A 21,508-nucleotide genomic window follows, 5' to 3' on the forward strand; every position below is an offset into this window, starting at 1 on the left:
ATAGTAGTTATATTCTTGTACATAGGGGGCAGTATTATAGTAGTTATATTCTTGTACATAGGGCACAGTATTATAGTAGTTATATTCTTGTACATAGGGGGCAGTATTATAGTAGTTATATTCTTGTACATAGGGAGCAGTATTATAGTAGTTATATTCCTGTACATAGGGGGCAGTATTATAGTAGTTATATTCCTGTACATAGGGGGCAGTATTATAGTAGTTATATTCCTGTACATAGGGGGCAGTATTATAGTAGTTATATTCCTGTACATAGGGGGCAGTATTATAGTAGTTATATTCTTGTACATAAGGGGCAGTATTATAGTAGTTATATTCCTGTACATAGGGGGCAGTATTATAGTAGTTATATTCTTGTACATAGGGGGCAGTATTATAGTAGTTATATTCCTGTACATAGGGGGCAGTATTATAGTAGTTATATTCTTGTACATAGGGGGCAGTATTATAGTAGTTATATTCTTGTACATAGGGCACAGTATTATAGTAGTTATATTCCTGTACATAGGGGGGAGTATTATAGTAGTTATATTCTTGTACATAGGGTGCAGTATTATAGTAGTTCTATTCTTGTACATAGGGGGCAGTATTATAGTAGTTATATTCCTGTACATAGGGGGCAGTATTATAGTAGTTATATTCCTGTACATAGGGGGTAGTATTATAGTAGTTATATTCCTGTACATAGGGGGCAGTATTATAGTAGTTATATTCCTGTACATAGGGGGCAGTATTATAGTAGTTATATTCCTGTACATAGGGGGCAGTATTATAGTAGTTATATTCTTGTACATAGGAGGCAGTATTATAGTAGTTATATTCTTGTATATAGGGGGCAGTATTATAGTAGTTATATTCCTGTACATAGGGGGCAGTATTATAGTAGTTATATTCCTGTACATAGGGGGTAGTATTATAGTAGTTATATTCCTGTACATAGGGGGCAGTATTATAGTAGTTATATTCCTGTACATAGGGGGCAGTATTATAGTAGTTATATTCCTGTACATAGGGGGCAGTATTATAGTAGTTATATTCTTGTACATAGGAGGCAGTATTATAGTAGTTATATTCTTGTATATAGGGGGCAGTATTATAGTAGTTATATTCCTGTACATAGGGGGCAGTATTATAGTAGTTATATTCTTGCACATAGGGGGCAGTATTATAGTAGTTATATTCCTGTACATAGGGGGCAGTATTATAGTAGTTATATTCCTGTACATAGGGGGCAGTATTATAGTAGTTATATTCTTGTACATAGGGGGCAGTATTATAGTAGTTATATTCCTGTACATAGGGGGCAGTATTATAGTAGTTATATTCCTGTACATAGGAGGCAGTATTATAGGAGTTATATTCTTGTACGTAGGGGCAGTATTATAGTAGTTATATTCTGGTACATAGGGACAGTATTATAGTAGTTATATTCTTGTACATAGGGGGCAGTATTATAGTAGTTATATTCCTGTACATAGGAGGCAGTATTATAGGAGTTATATTCTTGTACGTAGGGGCAGTATTATAGTAGTTATATTCTGGTACATAGGGACAGTATTATAGTAGTTATATTCTTGTACATAGGGGACAGTATTATAGTAGTTATATTCTTGTACATAGGGGGCAGTATTATAGTAGTTATATTCCTGTACATAGGGGGCAGTATTATAGTAGTTATATTCTTGTACATAGGGGACAGTATTATAGTAGTTATATTCCTGTACATAGGGGGCAGTATTATAGTAGTTATATTCTTGTATATAGGGGGCAGTATTATAGTAGTTATATTCCTGTACATAGGGGGCAGTATTATAGTAGTTCTATTCCTGTACATAGGGGGCAGTATTATAGTAGTTATATTCTTGTACATAGGGGGCATTATTATAGTAATTATATTCTTGTACATAGGGGGCAGTATTATAGTAGTTCTATTCCTGTACATAGGGGGCAGTATTATAGTAGTTCTATTCCTGTACATAGGGGGCAGTATTATAGTAGTTATATTCTTGTACATAGGGAGCAGTATTATAGTAGTTATTTTCCTGTACATAGGGGGCAGTATTATAGTAGTTATATTCTTGTACATAGGGGGCAGTATTATGGTAGTTATATTCTTGTACATAGGGGGCAGTATTATAGTAGTTATATTCCTGTACATAGGGGGCAGTATTATAGTAGTTATATTCCTGTACATAGGGGGCAGTATTATAGTAGTTATATTCTTGTACATAGGGGGCAGTATTATAGTAGTTATATTCCTGTACATAGGGGGCAGTATTATTGTAGTTATATTCTTGTACATAGGGAGCAGTATTATAGTAGTTATATTCTTGTACATAGGGAGCAGTATTATAGTAGTTATATTCCTGTACATAGGGGCAGTATTATAGTAGTTATATTCTTGTACATAGGGGCAGTGTTATAGTAGTTATATTCCTGTACATAGGGGGCAGTATTATAGTAGTTCTATTCCTGTACATAGGGGGCAGTATTATAGTAGTTATATTCTTGTACATAGGGAGCAGTATTATAGTAGTTATATTCTTGTACATAGGGAGCAGTATTATAGTAGTTATATTCCTGTACATAGGGGCAGTATTATAGTAGTTATATTCCTGTACATAGGGGGCAGTATTATAGTAGTTCTATTCCTGTACATAGGGGGCAGTATTATAGTAGTTATATTCCTGTACATAGGGGACAGTATTATAGTAGTTATATTCTTGTACATAGGGGCAGTATTATAGTAGTTATATTCCTGTACATAGGGGGCAGTATTATAGTAGTTATAGTCCTGTACATAGGGGGCAGTATTATAGTAGTTATATTCTTGTAGTGAGATTTAGTCAGTGGGGCAAAAGTTTTACAACATCTTCTATTACCTCATTACCTATTGTTGCTTGTGCAACATTTCTTAGCTGAGGATAAATTCGCACTTACCTCAGACATCTGGGGGAAGAGACTGATGGCTAAAGGTAGAGCCAGTCCAAAGGCAGCAAGGCACACAAGGCTATGCACGGGGAGGAGCAGTCTTGGGTATGTTCGCAGCAATGATGTCCTACAAGACACAGGGAACCAGAGAGAAAATTAACATAAACCCGGATTGGCACCTTCCAACATGACAATAGCTCATCACCTCTGGGGCCCCCATACACAGTAGACAGTTGTCCTTTTCCACCTGCCTATCATTCAAAAAAATCTCTAGGATCATTAGAAAATCGACATGAACCATAATGAGAAAATATTTACTGGAATTTTGATGTCAAAATGGAGTCTAGAAACATAAATAATATGTATCGCTGAGGTTGGGTTTGACTTTTTATCTTCATGTTAGCACCAGGTGAAACCTACGTTTGGACTTTTGGTAATAATTTCCAATGAAAATAACGGAAGACTTATTGGTCAGTGAATGTCGATGGACTTTTGATGGCTTCCATTAGTGTCCGCGTGCACCACCTTTCTTAAGCTTCCGTTATTTTAGACCTAAAAAAAATTTGTAAAATCTTAAAGAGGACCTGTCATCCAATTTATCGGCACTAGGAGCTGCTTACTGCTTACGCCCCAGTGTTAAGAGTGATAGCCTCCGGTAACGCTATCAAACACTGTGGCGGGGTGCAATGTAATTGTCGGATGGCTCGCAAAGCTGTCCGATGTATTCATGAGGGGGCGGGGTTGGGGCGTGGCTAGGGGCGGTGACTGTCGCCTAGCGCGCGGCAGTCACTGCCCACCTATGTAGCTAGCGGGGCGGTTCGGGAAGAGGCAGCGCCTCAGACCGCCCCCTCATGAATACATCGGAACGCTTTGCGAGCTGTCCGATGATTACATTGTACCCCGCCGCAGTGTTTGATAGCGTTACCGGAGGTTTCCGCTAACGCTTTCACTATAACACTGCGGCGTTTGATCAAGCACTAGGAGCTGCTTACTTTAGTAACATCTCCTAGTGCCGAAAATTTAGGTGACAGGTCCTCTTTAAGTAAAAAAAAAAAAAAAAAAGAATCCCTACAAATTTTCCAAAAACCTTACAGAACCCAATGTAAAAATGGACACTAGGAAAAGCCATTAAATGGATATTTTAATGGATCTGTTCATGTTCTGTTATGACACAAGTCAAAATGTAGGCGTCAGATGGGCGTAAGTTTTTTTTTTTTTTTTATAATAAATCTATAAATTAGGTTTTAATTTTATAGTCTTCTCTGATAAAAAAATTTTATTGATAAAGATGATAAAAGCAAAAGATCCCTGGAAAGAAAATCCAAAGCCACTAGGATGAAAAGTAGGAGAGTGGACTCATTTTGAATTACCGGTAAATTTTTATTTTTTTTTGGGGTGACTGTTACTACCGTCAAAAAGAAGTAAGAATTAGAAAAACCAGAGTATTTTCTTGACACCCTGGAAGAAAATTTATAAGACAAGACCTAAAGCCGGCTCGCCCGCAGTCTCCTCATTTTACATAATAATTTTTCTTTGTTTTTAGTTACCAGCGTTACAGTAAAAAAAAAAAAAAGTACTTTGTCACAGCCGGGAAAGAAATCCCAAGACCACGACCCAAGTCCTTGTGTTTTTGTTGCATATTGGTATAAAAACTGTCACATTTTATTTGATTCTAATCTAAAAACATGCAGAGAAAATAAAAAGTTCTCGTGGTCACTAGTGATTAGATGACTGTACGACAAAAGCTTTCTGCATTCCTTCGAAGTTATTCTTAAGAATCAGAAATATTTACTGTAATGAAAAATCTGGAATTTTGCTTCATTAAAAAAAAATTTACATAAAAAAATAAATCAGGATTAAAAAACTGAAAAGTACCTTGTGATAAAGAAAGTCAATCAAGTCCTACTATTTTTGCTGGATATTTTTGAGACATTTGTATAATAACAAGTATTTTTAAAAATAAAATACATGGAAAATCCAACGCAGAGCATCGGATGTGGAACTTTGTGTAAGATGTAAGGTCTCAGGTTTTTTCTGGCAAAAATAATTTCTGAAAAACTATTTATATACATATATATGTTTTTATAGATAATTTTTATGACTGATTACTCTTATAACAGTAATGATGAGTCAAGAAAATTTCAAGTATATTTAGACACCAAGAAGGGAATCAGAAAACTAAAACGGCCTTCCATTTTTCCTATATTTTTTGTGTATTTTTTTTAAATGAATCTATAACAATATTAGACAATATTTATCTTCATCATCAAATTGTTGAATTTTGTTTGGAAAGACTGAAGCCCCTAATGTGTGAATACGAGCGCCCACTAATTCTTAATAATACATTCTTAATAATCATTTTTTTAATTAGATTTTAGCTCATGGCAGATACCGGTCCAAATACAGGACTAAAAATAAAAATTTGCAGTACCTAGTGACAACATGGAAAAAAAAATTATTCCAAAAGCCATTACTTCCCGACATGCCCTAAACACAACGAAATAAAGAGAGAAACTAACACTGAGCATTAGATTCGGAGACGGGTTTGGAGCATGGGCTCGGTTTTTTTTTTGCTTTCTCCATTATTTGCCCTAAAACTATTTTTACAAATTAAACTGCAAAAAAATTTTTTAAATTTTGGATAAGGAAGACAAAAGTTTTTAAATTTAGTTTCAGGCTGGTATAATTTTGTAAGTTCCAGGTGAGGCTCGTCATAGTGGTAGAAGAGGCAAGGACTAAGCCTTACAATATACCCCCCCCCACTCCCACCCGTTCAGCCGGCTTTATCTGTAAATGAAGTCATATTTTTAATGGAGTGGTAGCCGTCCCCTTCTTAACACCAAATCTTGGCAGATACCCATGAAGTTTTTTTTTTTATCAGGCGTCTCAATGCCTTGGGGCTCTTTGTGAAGACGACTGAACCCAACAGATAATTTCTGTCTATCTTCTGCGGCCATCAATAGACCAATTGGTTCGCCTAATTAACAGTTATCGCTCATTAGTTGGAGGGGATAAGTTTTGGTTGCAGGGTGTCTGCTTCCTACATGCATGTGCACAAAGAAAAAATGGATGTGAGAGCGAGTCACTTAATGACTTCAGTGAGCGAACATTCAAATCAGGCCCTAAGGGCTGCGAGTTACCGATGGAACAGGAGGGCTGAGCCAACCCTGGCTTTGTCTGATAAAACTTCACCATGATCCAGAGCCGGGGACGTGTTGGAACACCTACGCAGGAAGTAGCACGAGCGATCAGAGCTAGCGTGAAAGTGTGTCAGCGACAGCGAGGTGACAGGTACAAGAGATTACACAGCTCGCTCTCTATGCACGGGGGCCAGATTGCCGATTTTAATGATGGTGGAAGGTTCATTTTATTTTCTCTCAGGTAGAAAACAAAAAAGTGCTTCTGGAGCAGCTGACGCCGTTCCTGTGCCAGCCGCCTCGCGCTGCCATTGTGCTCCGATCTGCATATGTGGTGACACAAAATCTAACAAATGTGACTGAAATAGACAAATCGCTATCTGGGCTTGTGTCTAGTTCCGCTGCTACATCACGATAGGAAGGAATAAGTAATGAGCCGCCAGGGTTAGACAATTATAGCCTGCTGGCGTTATGGTCGGATCAGCTCTTTGATCCCATTCAATGGAGCGACCCCTGGACTGGGAACAGTGGAAATATTACTTACCATCTGTGTGCCCATACTGGATTTCAAGGGGGTGTGGTGCCAGGGAGACAATCATGGCGGCCCTAAGATGCCCAGGAGGTTGTGATGTCACTAGAATGCCCAATAGACTGTAAGGTCACTAGAATGCCCAATAGACTGTGATGTCATTAGAATGCCCAATAGACTGATGTCGCTAGAATGCCCAATAGACTGATGTCACTAGAGTGCCCAATAGACTGTGATGTCACTAGAGTGCCCAATAGACTGTGATGTCACTAGAATGCACAGGAGATTGTGAAGTCACTAGAATGTCCAATAGACTGTGATGTCACTAGAATGCCCAATAGACTGTGATGTCACTAGAATGCCAAGGAGATTGTGATGTCACTAGAGTGCCCAATAGATTGTGATGTCACTAGAATGCCCAATAGATTGTGATGTCACTAGAATGCCCAATAGACTGTGATGTCACTAGTGTGCCCAATAGACTGTGATGTCACTAGAATGCCCAATAGACTGTAAGGTCACTAGAATGCCCAATAGACTGTGATGTCACTAGAATGCCCAATAGACTGTGATGTCACTAGAATGCCCAATAGACTGTAAGGTCACTAGAATGCCCAATAGATTGTGATGTCACTAGAGTGCCCAATAGACTGTGATGTCACTAGAATGCCCAATAGACTGTGATGTCACTAGAATGCACAGGAGATTGTGATGTCACTAGAATGCCCAATAGACTGTGATGTCACTAGAATGCTGAGGAGATTGTGATGTCACTAGAGTGCCCAATAGACTGTGATGTCACTAGAATGCACAGGAGATTGTGATGTCACTAGAGTGCCCAATAGACTAATGTCACTAGAATGCCCAGGAGAAAGTGAGGTCACTAGAATGCCCAGCAGATTGTGATGCCACTAGAATGCCCAGGAGAATGTGATTTCACTAGAATGCCCAGCAGATTGTGATGTCACCAGAATGCCCAGGAGAATGTGAGGTCACTAGAATGCTCAGGATACTGTGATGTCACCAGAATGCCCAGGAGAATGTGATGTCACTAGAATGCCCAGGATACTGTGAATGCACTGAGATGACTGATCTCATTGGAGAACATAGATGATTGTGGGATAACTAAAATGCTAGGACTGTGTCACCCCAAAACTAAGCAATGATTTAAATGCACTGCATGTTGGGATGCCACTTATCTAGTAAATTAGAATCCACAGTCTGGGATATCATTAGACAGTCCAGTAAATTAGAATGCAGATTGTGATGTCACTAGACGGTCCTGTAATTTAGAATGCACATAGGATGGTCATGTCCCAAAAATGTCTCTTGTACGTCGTCAAAAAGTTGATGACAATCAAGATACACAGGCCAAACGATGCCGATTATATATAGCCTATGCTTAAATGTGTTAAGGGCATCTTCCTTGTAACACAGGGACCACCAAAAATACTCAGCACTCCGCGCCTGTCTTGTATGAATGCTCTCGGTCCGGGTCACACTGGTGATCACCTGACTCCATAGAAAGCACTAGGAGAGGTCGGAGGGAAAGAACGACAACTTATTGATCTTCCACTTCTGTTCTCTGCACAGAAACTTCCCGTCTAGTGCAGAAGTAGAACATGTTATATTTTGGTAATGGCCATGTATCCGAGGTCTTGTATTCAGAGTGGGAGAGGCTGGATGCTGCATGGAGAACATTACCCAACCACTTCTACCGGCATAAACCTACGGTATATCCCGGCCAACCGGTACAACCAGCGGACGCAGAAAAACTGAGAACCTAATCATTCTGCAAGTGCAAAAAAATTCTAATTACATGGCGGTTTTACTAGTTACTTGAATATATTACATATGTATGTTTTACCACCCTGTTATTCTATACTATTACTTACTGTAATTAATTTTCATCATCTTCTACCTTTCACACCCTACAGTTATTTTTTTTTTCTATTGTTTAGCAGTAGAACAATACGATAATTTCTAAAAAAGGTTAAAAATGTATTAATTAAAAAAAAAAAAAAAAGGTTTAAGGACATTTAAATATTATGCTGTAAATTCTGTAAAGATTTATCATTTAAAATTCATTTTATGTTATAACTTATAATAATATATTATTTTATCATGACTAAAAACCAACAATATCACTACAAATTAAAATATACAACAGAAATAAAAATTAAAGCAGAGAAGTTCGCCCTTTCTTCGTTCGATGCAGACATTTTTTTTTTTTTACTTTTGCAATTCATCTATATGGAGTTTGGAAAAAAATTACAAAACATGACCCCATTCACAAGTCATCAAAACAGCAATTCTTAAAAAAAAAAAAAAAATTCTGCAAAAAAAGAAAAGAAAAAAAAAACGACTGCTGTACATGTAAATGTGAATGTCCAGGTCCAGCAAAGCCGATAATACACAATATTATTTCATAATATACAATAGTAATAGTAAAGAAAAAAAAATGATGATTTCAAAAAAAGAAAAAAAAAGTGAAAAAGTTGCTCTTATCCATTTATGATTAAAAAAAACTCCTTCCCATATGATATGATGCCATAGCAGAAATATGATAAGCTGTAAGTGTATACAGGGACGTCCTGGAAAAGTAATGGAGATCCTGCACTTTAAGGGGATTTTATGTTGGTCGATAACTTTTGGAAAGGAAGAAGCAAAACTAGTGGAAATGATATAAACTACAAAAAAAAAAAAAACACAGGACGGGGCAGCCGGAGAGGTGTTCTGCAAATTTGTTCGATTTAATGAGGCAGCTTATAAAATTTACATTCATTCTACATAAAAAATATATCTAAAAACACGCAGAGCTCCGATACTTTTTTCTTTTAGGCTAATACAAGGAGCTTAGTGGACATCACTGGAATAACTATAACTGGGGGAGATGAATAACTGCTACGTCTTGTCCTTTAGAAGCTTCTACAAATAGATCAAGAAATAGTCATTTTTCGAAAAATTATTTAGAATTCGAAAAAATTCTAAAAATTATTTTGTGAATTCTGCCTAATACTAGTGAATGTAGGATTGTGGTGGCTCCAATGAGCCTTGTTGATTTTTATAAAGATATTGTTGTATGTAACATTTTTCGGTTTCCTCCACTTTCCGTGTAGTTTTTCCATCACATTCCAATAACATCTAACTGGTCTTCTGGTATTTTTTATATTCTGTCCATACAAAGTTGAACCCTGGTTAGGTCATGAATTGTATTTTATCTTTGGGTTACTGACATAACGTTAGATAGTTTAGTAACACTAGGTTGGTGCTAGTACAACAGGAACAATGGAGGAGGATAGAAATGTTTTCCTTCATTCTTAATTCTTTTGTACAACGTTGAAGCCCAAGTGTGTATATGGAAGAAACGGGTGCCGGCGCTCGTGGATAGACCGCTCTAGGGGCGATTCCTTTTAAAAGCGTATTTTATTCGGTGTGCGTATTTTATTCCCGTTTTGGCCTTCGTCAGGCATCCTCTGAGCGATTGGAACAGACGGCCGCGAGGAAGGAGGAGCCGGCAGCCACTAAGGACAAATCTGCATAAAGCGCTTTAACTAAGAGCTATAAGGTGAGCGCATTAATTATGTTTCTATCACCTTCAATGGTACCAAACTTACTACACTAGAAGAGCGCTCGTTCTGTCTCCCCTTTTCTTCCCTTCTCTTCCCGACATTGCTCCCATCTCGAGGGGATTCTATAGAGGGACCCCATATTTAATTCTTTTGTAGTAACTCCTACCTGGACCAAGCAGATGCTTCTGTTTACCAAATCTTTTATGAAAGTCGGAAATGTCCAGATAAGTTTGGGAAAAATATGGTCAAGGTGATTGGAGATCTCCGAGACTGCTCCTTTCGTATGGCTGGGTTGTGGAGGAGGAGATATGTACAATAATTATTGCCTCCTGCTTGTTTGGTTGTATAGTTCTTAAATTTTCAAAATGCATGAACAAAACTTTTTTTTTTTTTTTTTTTTTTTTTAAAGCAGATGCTTCTGGAAATTATACGATCAAACTAGAGTCAGTAGAAGAGGGCACCGAAGTGGTGATAATCTCTCCATCTTCTCTCTTGGGTGCTTGTGCATATCTGTCCTATGTCAGATGCCAGGAGTGGGGTATGGAGATAGCCCCATTCCTGTGTAAATCTGTCCTAGACTGGATCTTCTAATTTTGAGATGGACCCTACTTTTGCTCCACATGAAGGCCCCTGGATCTTTCATCCACCTCAAACTATTAACCTCATGTACACATGGGCTGTAGTTACCCCCTTGCGTGGAGATCCAGGTATAACAGAGCCCCCACCTGCCTTCCGCCATTGATAACTTTTGATGTCTCAGAAATTTAGGACAGACCTTTGATTCCCAGTATTTCAGTCTCAAATCTGTGGAAACTTATACACAACCATGACACAGCAGAAGAAGATGGCACCAGAGGCTTTGTGTGTCATCAATTTTCTAGTGAGGTAGAAAAAAAAATTGTGCTCCTGGACACTTTGGAAAGCATCTCATCTCTGCATTACAAGAACTCTCTTCTACAGAAGCCTTAGAGGGTGGTTTTCATGGTGCCTACAGCCACGTGGACTGCAAGGACACCGAGTGACTCCATTCACCAGTTTCTGCTTTGCATATGGCCGGGGGTGTATATGTGAGTCGGTATATTACAAGACACTTTGAATGCTTGATCGTTTTTGCAGGTGATGTCTGAAAAATGTATCTTTATATCTAGAAATATCTTACATAATTAGTACTTATGTCTTACAAAACAGGAGCTACTTGAGGAACGATTGGCCAAGGTGACCTGTGCCCATCTACTTCGGATATCTGATATTAAACCAGAACTATAGCATCTTCTACATCATGACATCAATCAATCTGGATATCATCTAGCAATGGCGTCTCCACATTGACCATGTGTGTTTCAGGTAAATTTCCCACATGGCTGTTAACGTGCAGCAGAATATCGCAGCTAACTCGTGACAACAATGATCATCTCCGACCGATCGCTTAGTAACGTTCCTGTAAACTATCCCCAGTGTTCAGCTCGGCCTCCTCTCCACCCGGCTCTGTCATTCAGCTGTAATTAATGCCCTGTTGGTCTTCCCACAATCACCTAAACCCAACAAAACAGGCGAGAAAAAGAGAGAACCAATTTAAAATTAACAGTGGATAACGTAAGACATCCTGCCGAGTGGTAACGAAGAAGTCCGGTCCACATTACAATAGATGGAACATCCTAATTAAGCAAAGATATGACTTCATTGAGAAAGAGGGAAGGGGTGATCCTCCACCTCCCCACCAATTAAACAAAGAAGGTGCAATTTCTTAATTGGACATCTGATTTAGAGATCTGACAGTTCAGCATAAAATGGTTTATAATTAGAGATGGTCAGTGGTATTCCATCGACACAACGGAAGAGGACCAGACACTCAATGGCTCGTTTCATCGAGGAGGCCATGTTCTCTGCACTGCCAGTAATGAGGAGTATTAGGCGAGCGCGTGGATCATCGCCACCTTGTACGTTCGACAAATTTATTTCTAAGAGGTGCAAAGATTGTCAATCAGTGTAATAGACCCCTCTGGTCTAAGATGCTCCACATGATTGTGCACAAGGGTGCGAGTGACCCCATCAAACACACCAATCAAATCTAAAACTTCCACATGAGTTTGAAAGAGAGAGTGCAAGAGTTATCTGGTTTCTTTGGGTATGTTGCCTCTTCTGATAACATAAGTTGTCGGAGAACTGGAAAAATCTGTGAGCAGGCCGTATTTGTTTAAAGATGGAGGGTCCCATTGGCTCCCTGCTCACCAATGTTTCTGGTCCTTTTGAACTGGAAGAGATGATCACACAATATGCCGTAATGGCTGAGCCCAAAAGTGAAGCTTTTGAGACCTGTGATTGGCTGAGCTGTAACATACAAAGTGGGTGTGACATCATCACTTTCCATTGGATAGGGCCTAAAGCCCCGGAGACTTGGAGGCCACTGATAGACTGCAGGTTTGTGTACATTGTATCAAACCTTCTCATCCCCCTGCTGGGGGAGTCAGAATACAAGCATGATGTAAGGAGGGCATTAGATGATCCATTAGGTTTCATTGCTATTAGAGGTGCTGTGGAGCATGTCAGGTGATTCGTCTTGTCAGGGGCTGATTGGAGCTTTGTTATATGTAGTACAAGATTCCTTGGCGTTTTAGATCTGAAGCCATGGATCTCGTGATCGCTCATGCATTTACTAATATGGGAGAAGATTACTTATCTATAGTCACAAGACGGTTTCCAACTTCCAGGCAAGGTCCATGTACACACTGTAGTCAGACATGAACGTGCAATCTGTCACAGTAAAAGCTGCCGGAAATTTACGCGGGCTTAAGGCCCAAATCACCTTCACTACCTTCTAGAAATGCTCATGTTCAGGTTATGCTCTTCTTTGTTCCCTTCTGGTCATATGGCTTTTAATTCCTTTAAAGGACACCAACCATCACGGATCTATTAAGGTAGATTCGGTGGATGAACCTGACAACGGATCTACCTTAATAGCTAGTTGCGTGATAGTAGGTTTCCTAAGGCTTTCAAAATTATGTAAATCAGGCTCCTTGCTTCGTCGTACCTCCGTTCCCTCCTAGCTGAGCTCTTCTTGATTCTCTTATGGTTTGGTCTTCTTCATTCCTACGTACATGCTCATTTTCTGTAATAGCAATCTGGATTCATTCTCCTGGTCATAACCTTCTCCATTGGCTTCTGGTCCTGCTCGTCTTTGTCTGCTCCCGGTGTTGCTTCTCTTCCTGTCACCTGTTCCCTCTTCAGTTCTTTTTGCTCCTCCAGACCCATGTAGCTACAGTCCTGCGGTCCTCACACTGCCCAGGGCTTACTGGTAACACATCATATTTGGACCTCCCCTGCAGTTTCCACATAAGAAGGTCAGGGCTAATGTACATGAACAGAATGTAATGTATGGCTGCAGCTTGTTCTGGTGGTAACATCTCTTCTATATCCCTAAAGCACTTTTCAGTAACATATTAATGAGCAGAGCTACATTCAGTAAGGAAGCCTGGCCTGGTCATGTGTGTGTCGTGCAGGGTGTTCTTTATGTGCTGACCTCCCCACATTGTATGATCTGAGACATATACACACAAACAAAGGTTATCCTCCATGATAGGACCAACTAGAGTCCTCGGTCCATTAGGTCATAAAAGGCTATCACTTGGGGATAAATTAAAGAGCACAATTTAAGCAGTTGTGCATTTTTAATCCCACAACGGGATAAAGACTTGAGGTTTCCAACCCCATGTATTCTAGATGGCTGCTGGAGGTCCTAGTGGTGGGTGCCCGGGTCCCATTACTCATTGACCTGTATAGATGGCTGCTGGAGGTCCTAGTGGTAGGTGCCCCGGTACCATTACTCAGTGACCTGGATAGATGGATACTGGAGACTTTAGGGGTGGGTACCCAAGTACCATTACTCAGGGACCTGTATAGATGGCTGCTGGAGGTCCCAGTGGTGGCTTCCCGGGCACCATCACTCAGTGACCTGTATAGATGACTGCTGGAGGTCCTAGTGGTGGGTGCCCCGGTACCATTACTCAGTGACCTGTATAGATGAGTACTGGAGGTCCTAGTGGTGGATGCCCGGGCACCATCACTCAGTGACCTGTATACATGGCTGCTGGAGGTCCTGGTGGTGGGTGCCCGGGCCCCATTACTCAGTGACCTGTATAGATGACTGCTGGAGGTCCTAGTGGTGGGTGCCCTGGCCCCATTACTCAGTGACCTGTATAGATGACTGCTGGAAGTCCTAGTGGTGGGTGCCCCGGTACCATTACTCAGTGACCTGTATAGATGGCTGCTGGAGGTCCTAGTGGTGGGTGCCCGGGCCCTATTACTCAGTGACCTGTATAGATGACTGCTGGAAGTCCTAGTGGTGGGTGCCCCGGTACCATTACTCAGTGACCTGTATAGATGGCTGCTGGAGGTCCTAGTGGTGGGTGCCCGGGCCCTATTACTACGTGACCTGTATAGATGGCTGCTGGAGGTCCAAGTGTTGGCTTCCCGGGCACCATCACCCAGTGACCTGTATAGATGAGTACTGGAGGTCCTAGTGGTGGGTGCCTGGGCACCATTACTCAGTGACCTGTATAGATGCTTGCTGGAGGCTCTAGTGGTGGGTGCCCGGGCACCATTACTCAGTGACCTGTATAGATGGTTACTGGAGGCTCTGGTGGTTGGTGCCCGGGCACCATTACTCAGTGACCTGTATAGAGGACTGCTGGAGGTTCTAGTGGTGGATGCCTGGGCACCATTACTCAGTGACCTGTATAGATGCTTGCTGGAGGCTCTAGTGGTGGGTGCCCAGGCACCATTATTCATTGACCAGTATAGATGAATGCTGGAGGTCCTAGTGGCGAGTGCCCAGGCACCATTACTCAGTGACCTGTATAGATGAGTACTGGAGACTTCAGGAGTGGGTACCCAAGTACCATTACTCAGTGACCTGTATAGATGGTTGCTGGAGGCTCTGGTGGTTGTTGCCCGGGCACCATTATTCGGTGACCGGTATAGATGAATGTTGGAGGACCTAGTGGGGGGTGCCCGGGCACCATTACTCCTTGACCTGTATAGATGAATGCTGGAGGTCCTAGTGGTGGATGCTCGGGCCCCATTACTTAGTGACGTGTATAGATGAGTAGTGGAGACTTTAGGAGTGGGTACCTAAGTACCATTACTCAGGGACCTGTATAGTTGGCTGCAGGAGGTGCTAGGGGTGGGTTCCCAGGCCCCATTACACAGTGACCTGTATAGATGAAAGCTGGAGGTCCGAGTGGTGGGTGCCCGGATACCATTACTCAGTGACTTGTATAGACGAGTACTGGAGGTCCTAGTGGTGGGTGCCCGGATACCATTACTCAGTGACCTGTATAGATGTCTGATGGAGGTTCTAGTGGTGGGTGCCCGGAAACCATTACTCAGTGACCTGTATAGATGGCTGCTCGAGGTCCTAGTGGTGGGTGCCTGGGCACCATTACTCAGTGACCTGGATAGATGACTGCTGGAGGTCCTAGTGGTAGATGCCTGGGCACCATTACTCAGTGACCTGTATAGATGAATGCTCGAGGTCCTAGTGGTGGGTGCCCAGGCACCATTACTCAGTGACCTGTATAGATGACTGCTGGAGGTCCTGGTGGTGGGTGCCCGGGCACCATAACTCAGTGACCTGTATAGATGGCTGCTAGAGGTCCTAGTGGTGGGTGCCCGGGCACCATTACTCAGTGACCTGGAAAGATGACTGCTGGAGGTCCTAGTGGTGGGTGCCTGAGCACCATTACTCAGTGACCTGTATAGATGACTGCTGGAGGTCCTAGTGGTGGATGCCTGGGCACCATTACTCACTGCCCTCGATAGATGACTGCTGGAGGTCCTAGTGGTGGATGCCTGGGCACCTTTACTCACTGCCCTCGATAGATGACTGCTGGAGGCTCTAGTGGTGGGTGCCTGGGCACCATTACTCAGTGACCTGTATAGATGACTGCTGGAGGTCCTGGTGGTGGGTGCCCGGGCACCATTACTCAGTGACCTGTATAGATGGCTGCTGGAGGTCCTAGTGGTGGGTGCCCGGGCACCATTACTCAGTGACCTGGAAAGATGACTGCTGGAGATCCTAGTGGTGGGTGCCTGGGCACCATTACTCAGTGACCTGTATAGATGGCTGCTTGAGGTCCTAGTGGTGGGTGCCCGGGCACCATTACTCAATGACCTGTATAGAGGACTGCTGGAGGTTCTAGTGGTGGATGCCTGGGCACCATTACTCAGTGACCTCTATAGATGAGTACTGGAGACTTTAGGAGTGGGTACCCAAGTACCATTACTCAGTGACCTGTATAGATGAATGCTGGAGGCTCTGGTGGTTAGTGCCAGGGCACCATTACTCAGTGACCTGTATAGATGATTGCTGGAGGCTCTGGTGGTTAGTGCCCGGGCACCATTACTCAATGACCTGTGTAGATGGCTGCTGGAGGTTCTAGTGGTGGGTGCCCAGGCACCATTGATCAGTGACCGGTATAGATGAGTACTGAAGACTTTAGGGGTGGGTATCCAGGTATCATTACTCAGTGACCTGTATAGATGGCTGCTGGAGGCTCTAGTGGTGGGTGTCTGGGCACCATTACTCAGTGACCTGTATAGACGAGTATTGGAGGTGGGTGCTCGGGCCCCATTACTCAGTTACCTGTATAGATGGCTGATGGAGGTCCTAGTGGTAGATGCCTGGGCACCATTACTCAGTGACCTGTATAGATGAATGCTCGAGGTCCTGGTGGTGGGTGCCCGGGCACCATTACTCAGTGACCTGTATAGATGGCTGCTGGAGGTCCTAGTGGTGGGTGCCCGGGCACCATTACTCAGTGACCTGGAAAGATGACTGCTGGAGATCCTAGTGGTGGGTGCCTGGGCACCATTACTCAGTGACCTGTATAGATGGCTGCTTGAGGTCTTAGTGGTGGGTGCCCGGGCACCATTACTCAATGACCTGTATAGAGGACTGTTGGAGGTTCTAGTGGTAGATGCCTGGGCACCATTACTCAGTGACCTCTATAGATGAGTACTGGAGACTTTAGGAGTGGGTACCCAAGTACCATTACTCAGTGACCTGTATAGATGGCTGCTGGAGGTCCTAGTGGTGGATGCCCGGGCACCATTACTCAGTGACCTGTATAGATGATTGCTGGAGGCTCTGGTGGTTAGTGCCCGGGCACCATTACTCAGTGACCTGTGTAGATGGCTGCTGGAGGTTCTAGTGGTGGGTGCCCAGGCACCATTGATCAGTGACCGGTATAGATGAGTACTGAAGACTTTAGGGGTGGGTATCCAGGTATCATTACTCAGTGACCTGTATAGATGGCTGCTGGAGGCTCTAGTGGTGGGTGTCTGGGCACCATTACTCAGTGACCTGTATAGACGAGTACTGGAGGTCCTGGTGGTGGGTGCTCGGGCCCCATTACTCAGTTACCTGTATAGATGGCTCCTCTAGGTCCTAGTGGTGGCTGCCTGGGCACCAGTACTCAGTGACCTGTATAGATGACTGCTCGAGGTCCTAGTGGTGGGTGCCTGGGCACCATTACTCAGTGACTTGTATAGATGACTGCTGGAGGTTCTAGTGGTGGATGGCTGGGCACCATTACTCAGTGACCTGTATAGATGGCTGCTGGAGGTCCTAGTGGTGGATGCCCGGGCACCATTACTCACTGACCTGTATAGATGGCTGCTGGAGGTCCTAGTGGTGGATGCCCGGGCACCATTACTCAGTGACCTGTGTAGATGGCTGCTGGAGGTTCTAGTGGTGGGTGCCCAGGCACCATTGATCAGTGACCGGTGTAGATGAGTACTGAAGACTTTAGGGGTGGGTATCCAGGTATCATTACTCAGTGACCTGTATAGATGGCTGCTGGAGGCTCTAGTGGTGGGTGTCTGGGCACCATTACTCAGTGACCTGTATAGATGAGTACTGGAGGTCCTAGTGGTGGATGCCCGGGCACCATTACACAGTGACCTGTATAGATGACTGCTGGAGGTCCTAGTGGTAGATGCCTGGGCACCATTACTCAGTGACCTTTATAGACGAGTACTGGAGGTCCTAGTGGTGGATGCCTGGGCACCATTACTCAGTGACCTGTATAGACGAGTACTGGAGGTCCTAGTGGTGGGTGCTTGGGCACCATTACTCAGTGACCTGTATAGACGAGTACTGGAGGTCCTAGTGGTGGGTGCTTGGGCACCATTACTCAGTGACCTGTATAGATGGCTGCTGGAGGTCCTAGTGGTGGGTGCTTGGGCACCATTACTCAGTGACCTTTATAGACGAGTACTGGAGGTCCTAGTGGTGGGTGCTTGGGCACCATTACTCAGTGACCTGTATAGACGAGTACTGGAGGTCCTAGTGGTGGGTGCTTGGGCACCATTACTCAGTGACCTGTATACATGGCTGCTCCAGGCCTGGGTTATCTATCAGATCTTACATAAGAGAAGATGTAATGTAAGGTGTTATCTGCGCACACCTGAGGGGTCCTTACGGGTCTCCACACAACACTGCACTGGGCTAATAGGCAGATAAGACACATGTAGAAGAGCTCGTAAAATCAGGACAGATCATGTCTTGCTCCGAGATCCTGGAGATAACCTGCATCCACCATGGAGTGAGGCCAGAAATGCAGATAAGAGGCAGGACTGCCCTTTGAAGATCCTGTAGGAATCTATTCAGACTATGTGACCTCCTGTGCTTCAGGCTGTCAGCCCCACATCAAAGAGGTCCCCACCCATCTGACCACTCTGCATGGAGGGCGCCCTCTGCGGGTGGTGGAAAGTAAACTTGTCCTACACAAGGGGGCGCTCCAATGTGTTTCCCTACCTATACAATGATTAGGAAGTCAAGGATCATCCAGGATCAGTTGCGATCTGTGAGGAGGCCAGGTAGTAAGTGTGCAGCGCCACCACAGGAGACATGCGGTATCACAACTGCTCAGTAACTTATCTAGTTTGTATTTCTCAGGGCTTGTTTCTTGCAGGATGCATTGTACTTCCTAACGGCGCACTCTAATCTGTATTCATTCAGTAGATTATTCTGTGAGAGGATGGCCTAATCCAGACAGATCTCTGGAGGAGTTTAAAGGGATAGTCCAGCCTCTAACACCCCTTTCTTTCCAGACAGCTCTGTACACTGTATAGTGGCTATGCCTGGTTACTACAGCTCCCAACTACACAGTGTACGGCTGTCTACTTCCGACTATGAGCTGATGAGTGGAAGGACCAGGACCATTCTTTCCATGGAAGAAGTTTGGGGAGTGACCCTGTGTCATGTATGTCAATCGTCAGAGGGAGGTAAGTTACTTACTTTTCAAGTCCAGACATAATAATGGGAGGTAGAACGAGGATAGGCATGGGGAGCACCACTCTGGTCAGAGCCGTCTCCAGCAGCGCCTGCAAATATTCAACAAGGAGGAGCCATGAGGATGGCAGGAGATGATCACTACTGAATATATATACAGCCCCTGGGATATATCACATGACTATATTCTCTTCTACTATTGTATTAGTGCCTGTGAATGCTGGATCTGTGCATTATCTATATGTCCTCCGCTGATGTACAGAACAGACGTCTCTGAGGAGGAGGAGGCGCTGCCCGTGTGACTCACTGATTGTGCGGAGAATCCGGCTCCACCATATGTTTCTATATGAAGTTTGAGTAAATATATCTGCACTACTTCTGCTCTTCTAGTGAATGGTGGAGGAGCGATGGCGGCCGCCTCCTGCCTGACGACTAACGCGAGGATTCACTAAGGATCATAGTCACATTGTACAGCAGAAGTATCCTCCATCATCATATCTACAGAGATAACTAGTGCAGAGAGGAAGATACATACATGGATAGATATAAACGAGAGATAGATAGATAGATATAAACGAGAGATAGATAGATAGATATAAACGAGTGATAGACAGATAGATAGATAGATGGATATGAGATAGATAGATAAATAGATAGATAGATAGATAGATAGGAGATAGATAGAGAGATAGATAGATAGATATGAGATAGATAGATATAAACGAGATAGATAGATAGATAGATAGATAGATGATGGATAGATAGATATGAGATATAGATAGAGATAGATGTAGATAGATAGATAGATATGAGATAGATAGATAGATATGAGATATAGATAGATATAGATGTAGATAGATTCTCTTTCTTTCTTTCTTTCTTTCTTTCTTTCTTTCCTCTTGGCCCACTATCACATCTGAGACAAAACTGATAAAAATACTTATTTTTCTCTCTTCAAAAAGTGTGAACAAGTCTGAACTTTAGAAAACTTTTGCAGCAATCCCTGTATAAATGAGGAGGTTATTAGTATTCTAATAAACCCCCAGGGATGGAGGGAAAGAAGGCTTCAAGAAAAAACTATTTATAAAAGAGAGAAGCATATGGCCCCTTCTCCGAGCACAACCAAGGTGTTTAGAGGGAAAATGGAAACAGCTGGAGACTTCACACCAAGGATGTGTAAGTGAGTGGAGCGGGTACAATGCACAGCTACATATCCAGCCATCAGATACTTACGTGTTTGGCAGCTATACGTGACGACCCTATGACCTGCCCGCTGCTGTCCAGGACATCGATGCCGTCCTCCAGCTCGCTGTGCCTCATCAGGACCACGTTACAGATATTGGCACTGGCTGCAGGAAGGAAACAGAGACATGAAAGAGAGGGGGCGCTACAGCCTGGACTGTCATACTGTACCTCATACAGAGCCACCATCAGGGGGGGTACTGGGACTCCTGCCCGGGTTACTGGGGCCCAGTAGTCAGAGTAATGAATTGTCCCGGGGTGGGAAGCCTAAGTTTTAGCAGTGGAGCAGGGAGCTTCCATCTCTCCGCTGTGCTGCACACCTGCACCAGGTGCTACTGGGTGTTATGGCTGGACCTGACCCAGTGCAGATAGCCGCACTGTCACAAGTCTGTGACTATACTGGCTACTGTAGGGGCACTGTGATTATACTGGCTACTGTAGGGGCACTGTGATTATACTGGCTGCTGTAGGGGCACTGTGACTATACTGGCTACTGTAGGGGCACTGTGACTATACTGGCTGCTGTAGGGGCACTGTGATTATACTGGCTGCTGTAGGGGCACTGTGATTATACTGGCTGCTGTAGGGGCACTGTGACTATACTGGCTACTGTAGGGGCACTGTGACTATACTGGCTACTGTAGGGGCACTGTGATTATACTGGCTGCTGTAGGGGCACTGTGATTATACTGGCTGCTGTAGGGGCACTGTGACTATACTGGCTACTGTAGGGGCACTGTGACTATACTGGCTACTGTAGGGGCACTGTGACTATACTGGCTAC

The 21,508-nt window shown here is 43.4% G+C and overlaps 1 protein-coding gene across 1 annotated transcript in view; it reads right to left on the reverse strand.

The window, feature by feature from the left end:
• The window catches only part of SFXN5 (sideroflexin 5), a 147,793-nt gene that overhangs the window by 43,259 nt on the left and 83,026 nt on the right, over positions 1-21,508 (reverse strand). Inside the window, exons 11-13 of the mRNA XM_072126395.1 lie at positions 20,716-20,831; positions 19,489-19,574; positions 2,962-3,079 (exon numbers count right to left, since the gene is read on the reverse strand). Coding sequence (XP_071982496.1) covers positions 2,962-3,079; positions 19,489-19,574; positions 20,716-20,831 — 320 coding nt within the window. The remainder of the gene's footprint in view (positions 1-2,961; positions 3,080-19,488; positions 19,575-20,715; positions 20,832-21,508) is intronic.

This window comes from Engystomops pustulosus, chromosome 1 (genome assembly GCF_040894005.1).
Source record: "Engystomops pustulosus chromosome 1, aEngPut4.maternal, whole genome shotgun sequence".
NCBI classification, from domain to species: domain Eukaryota; kingdom Metazoa; phylum Chordata; class Amphibia; order Anura; family Leptodactylidae; genus Engystomops; species Engystomops pustulosus.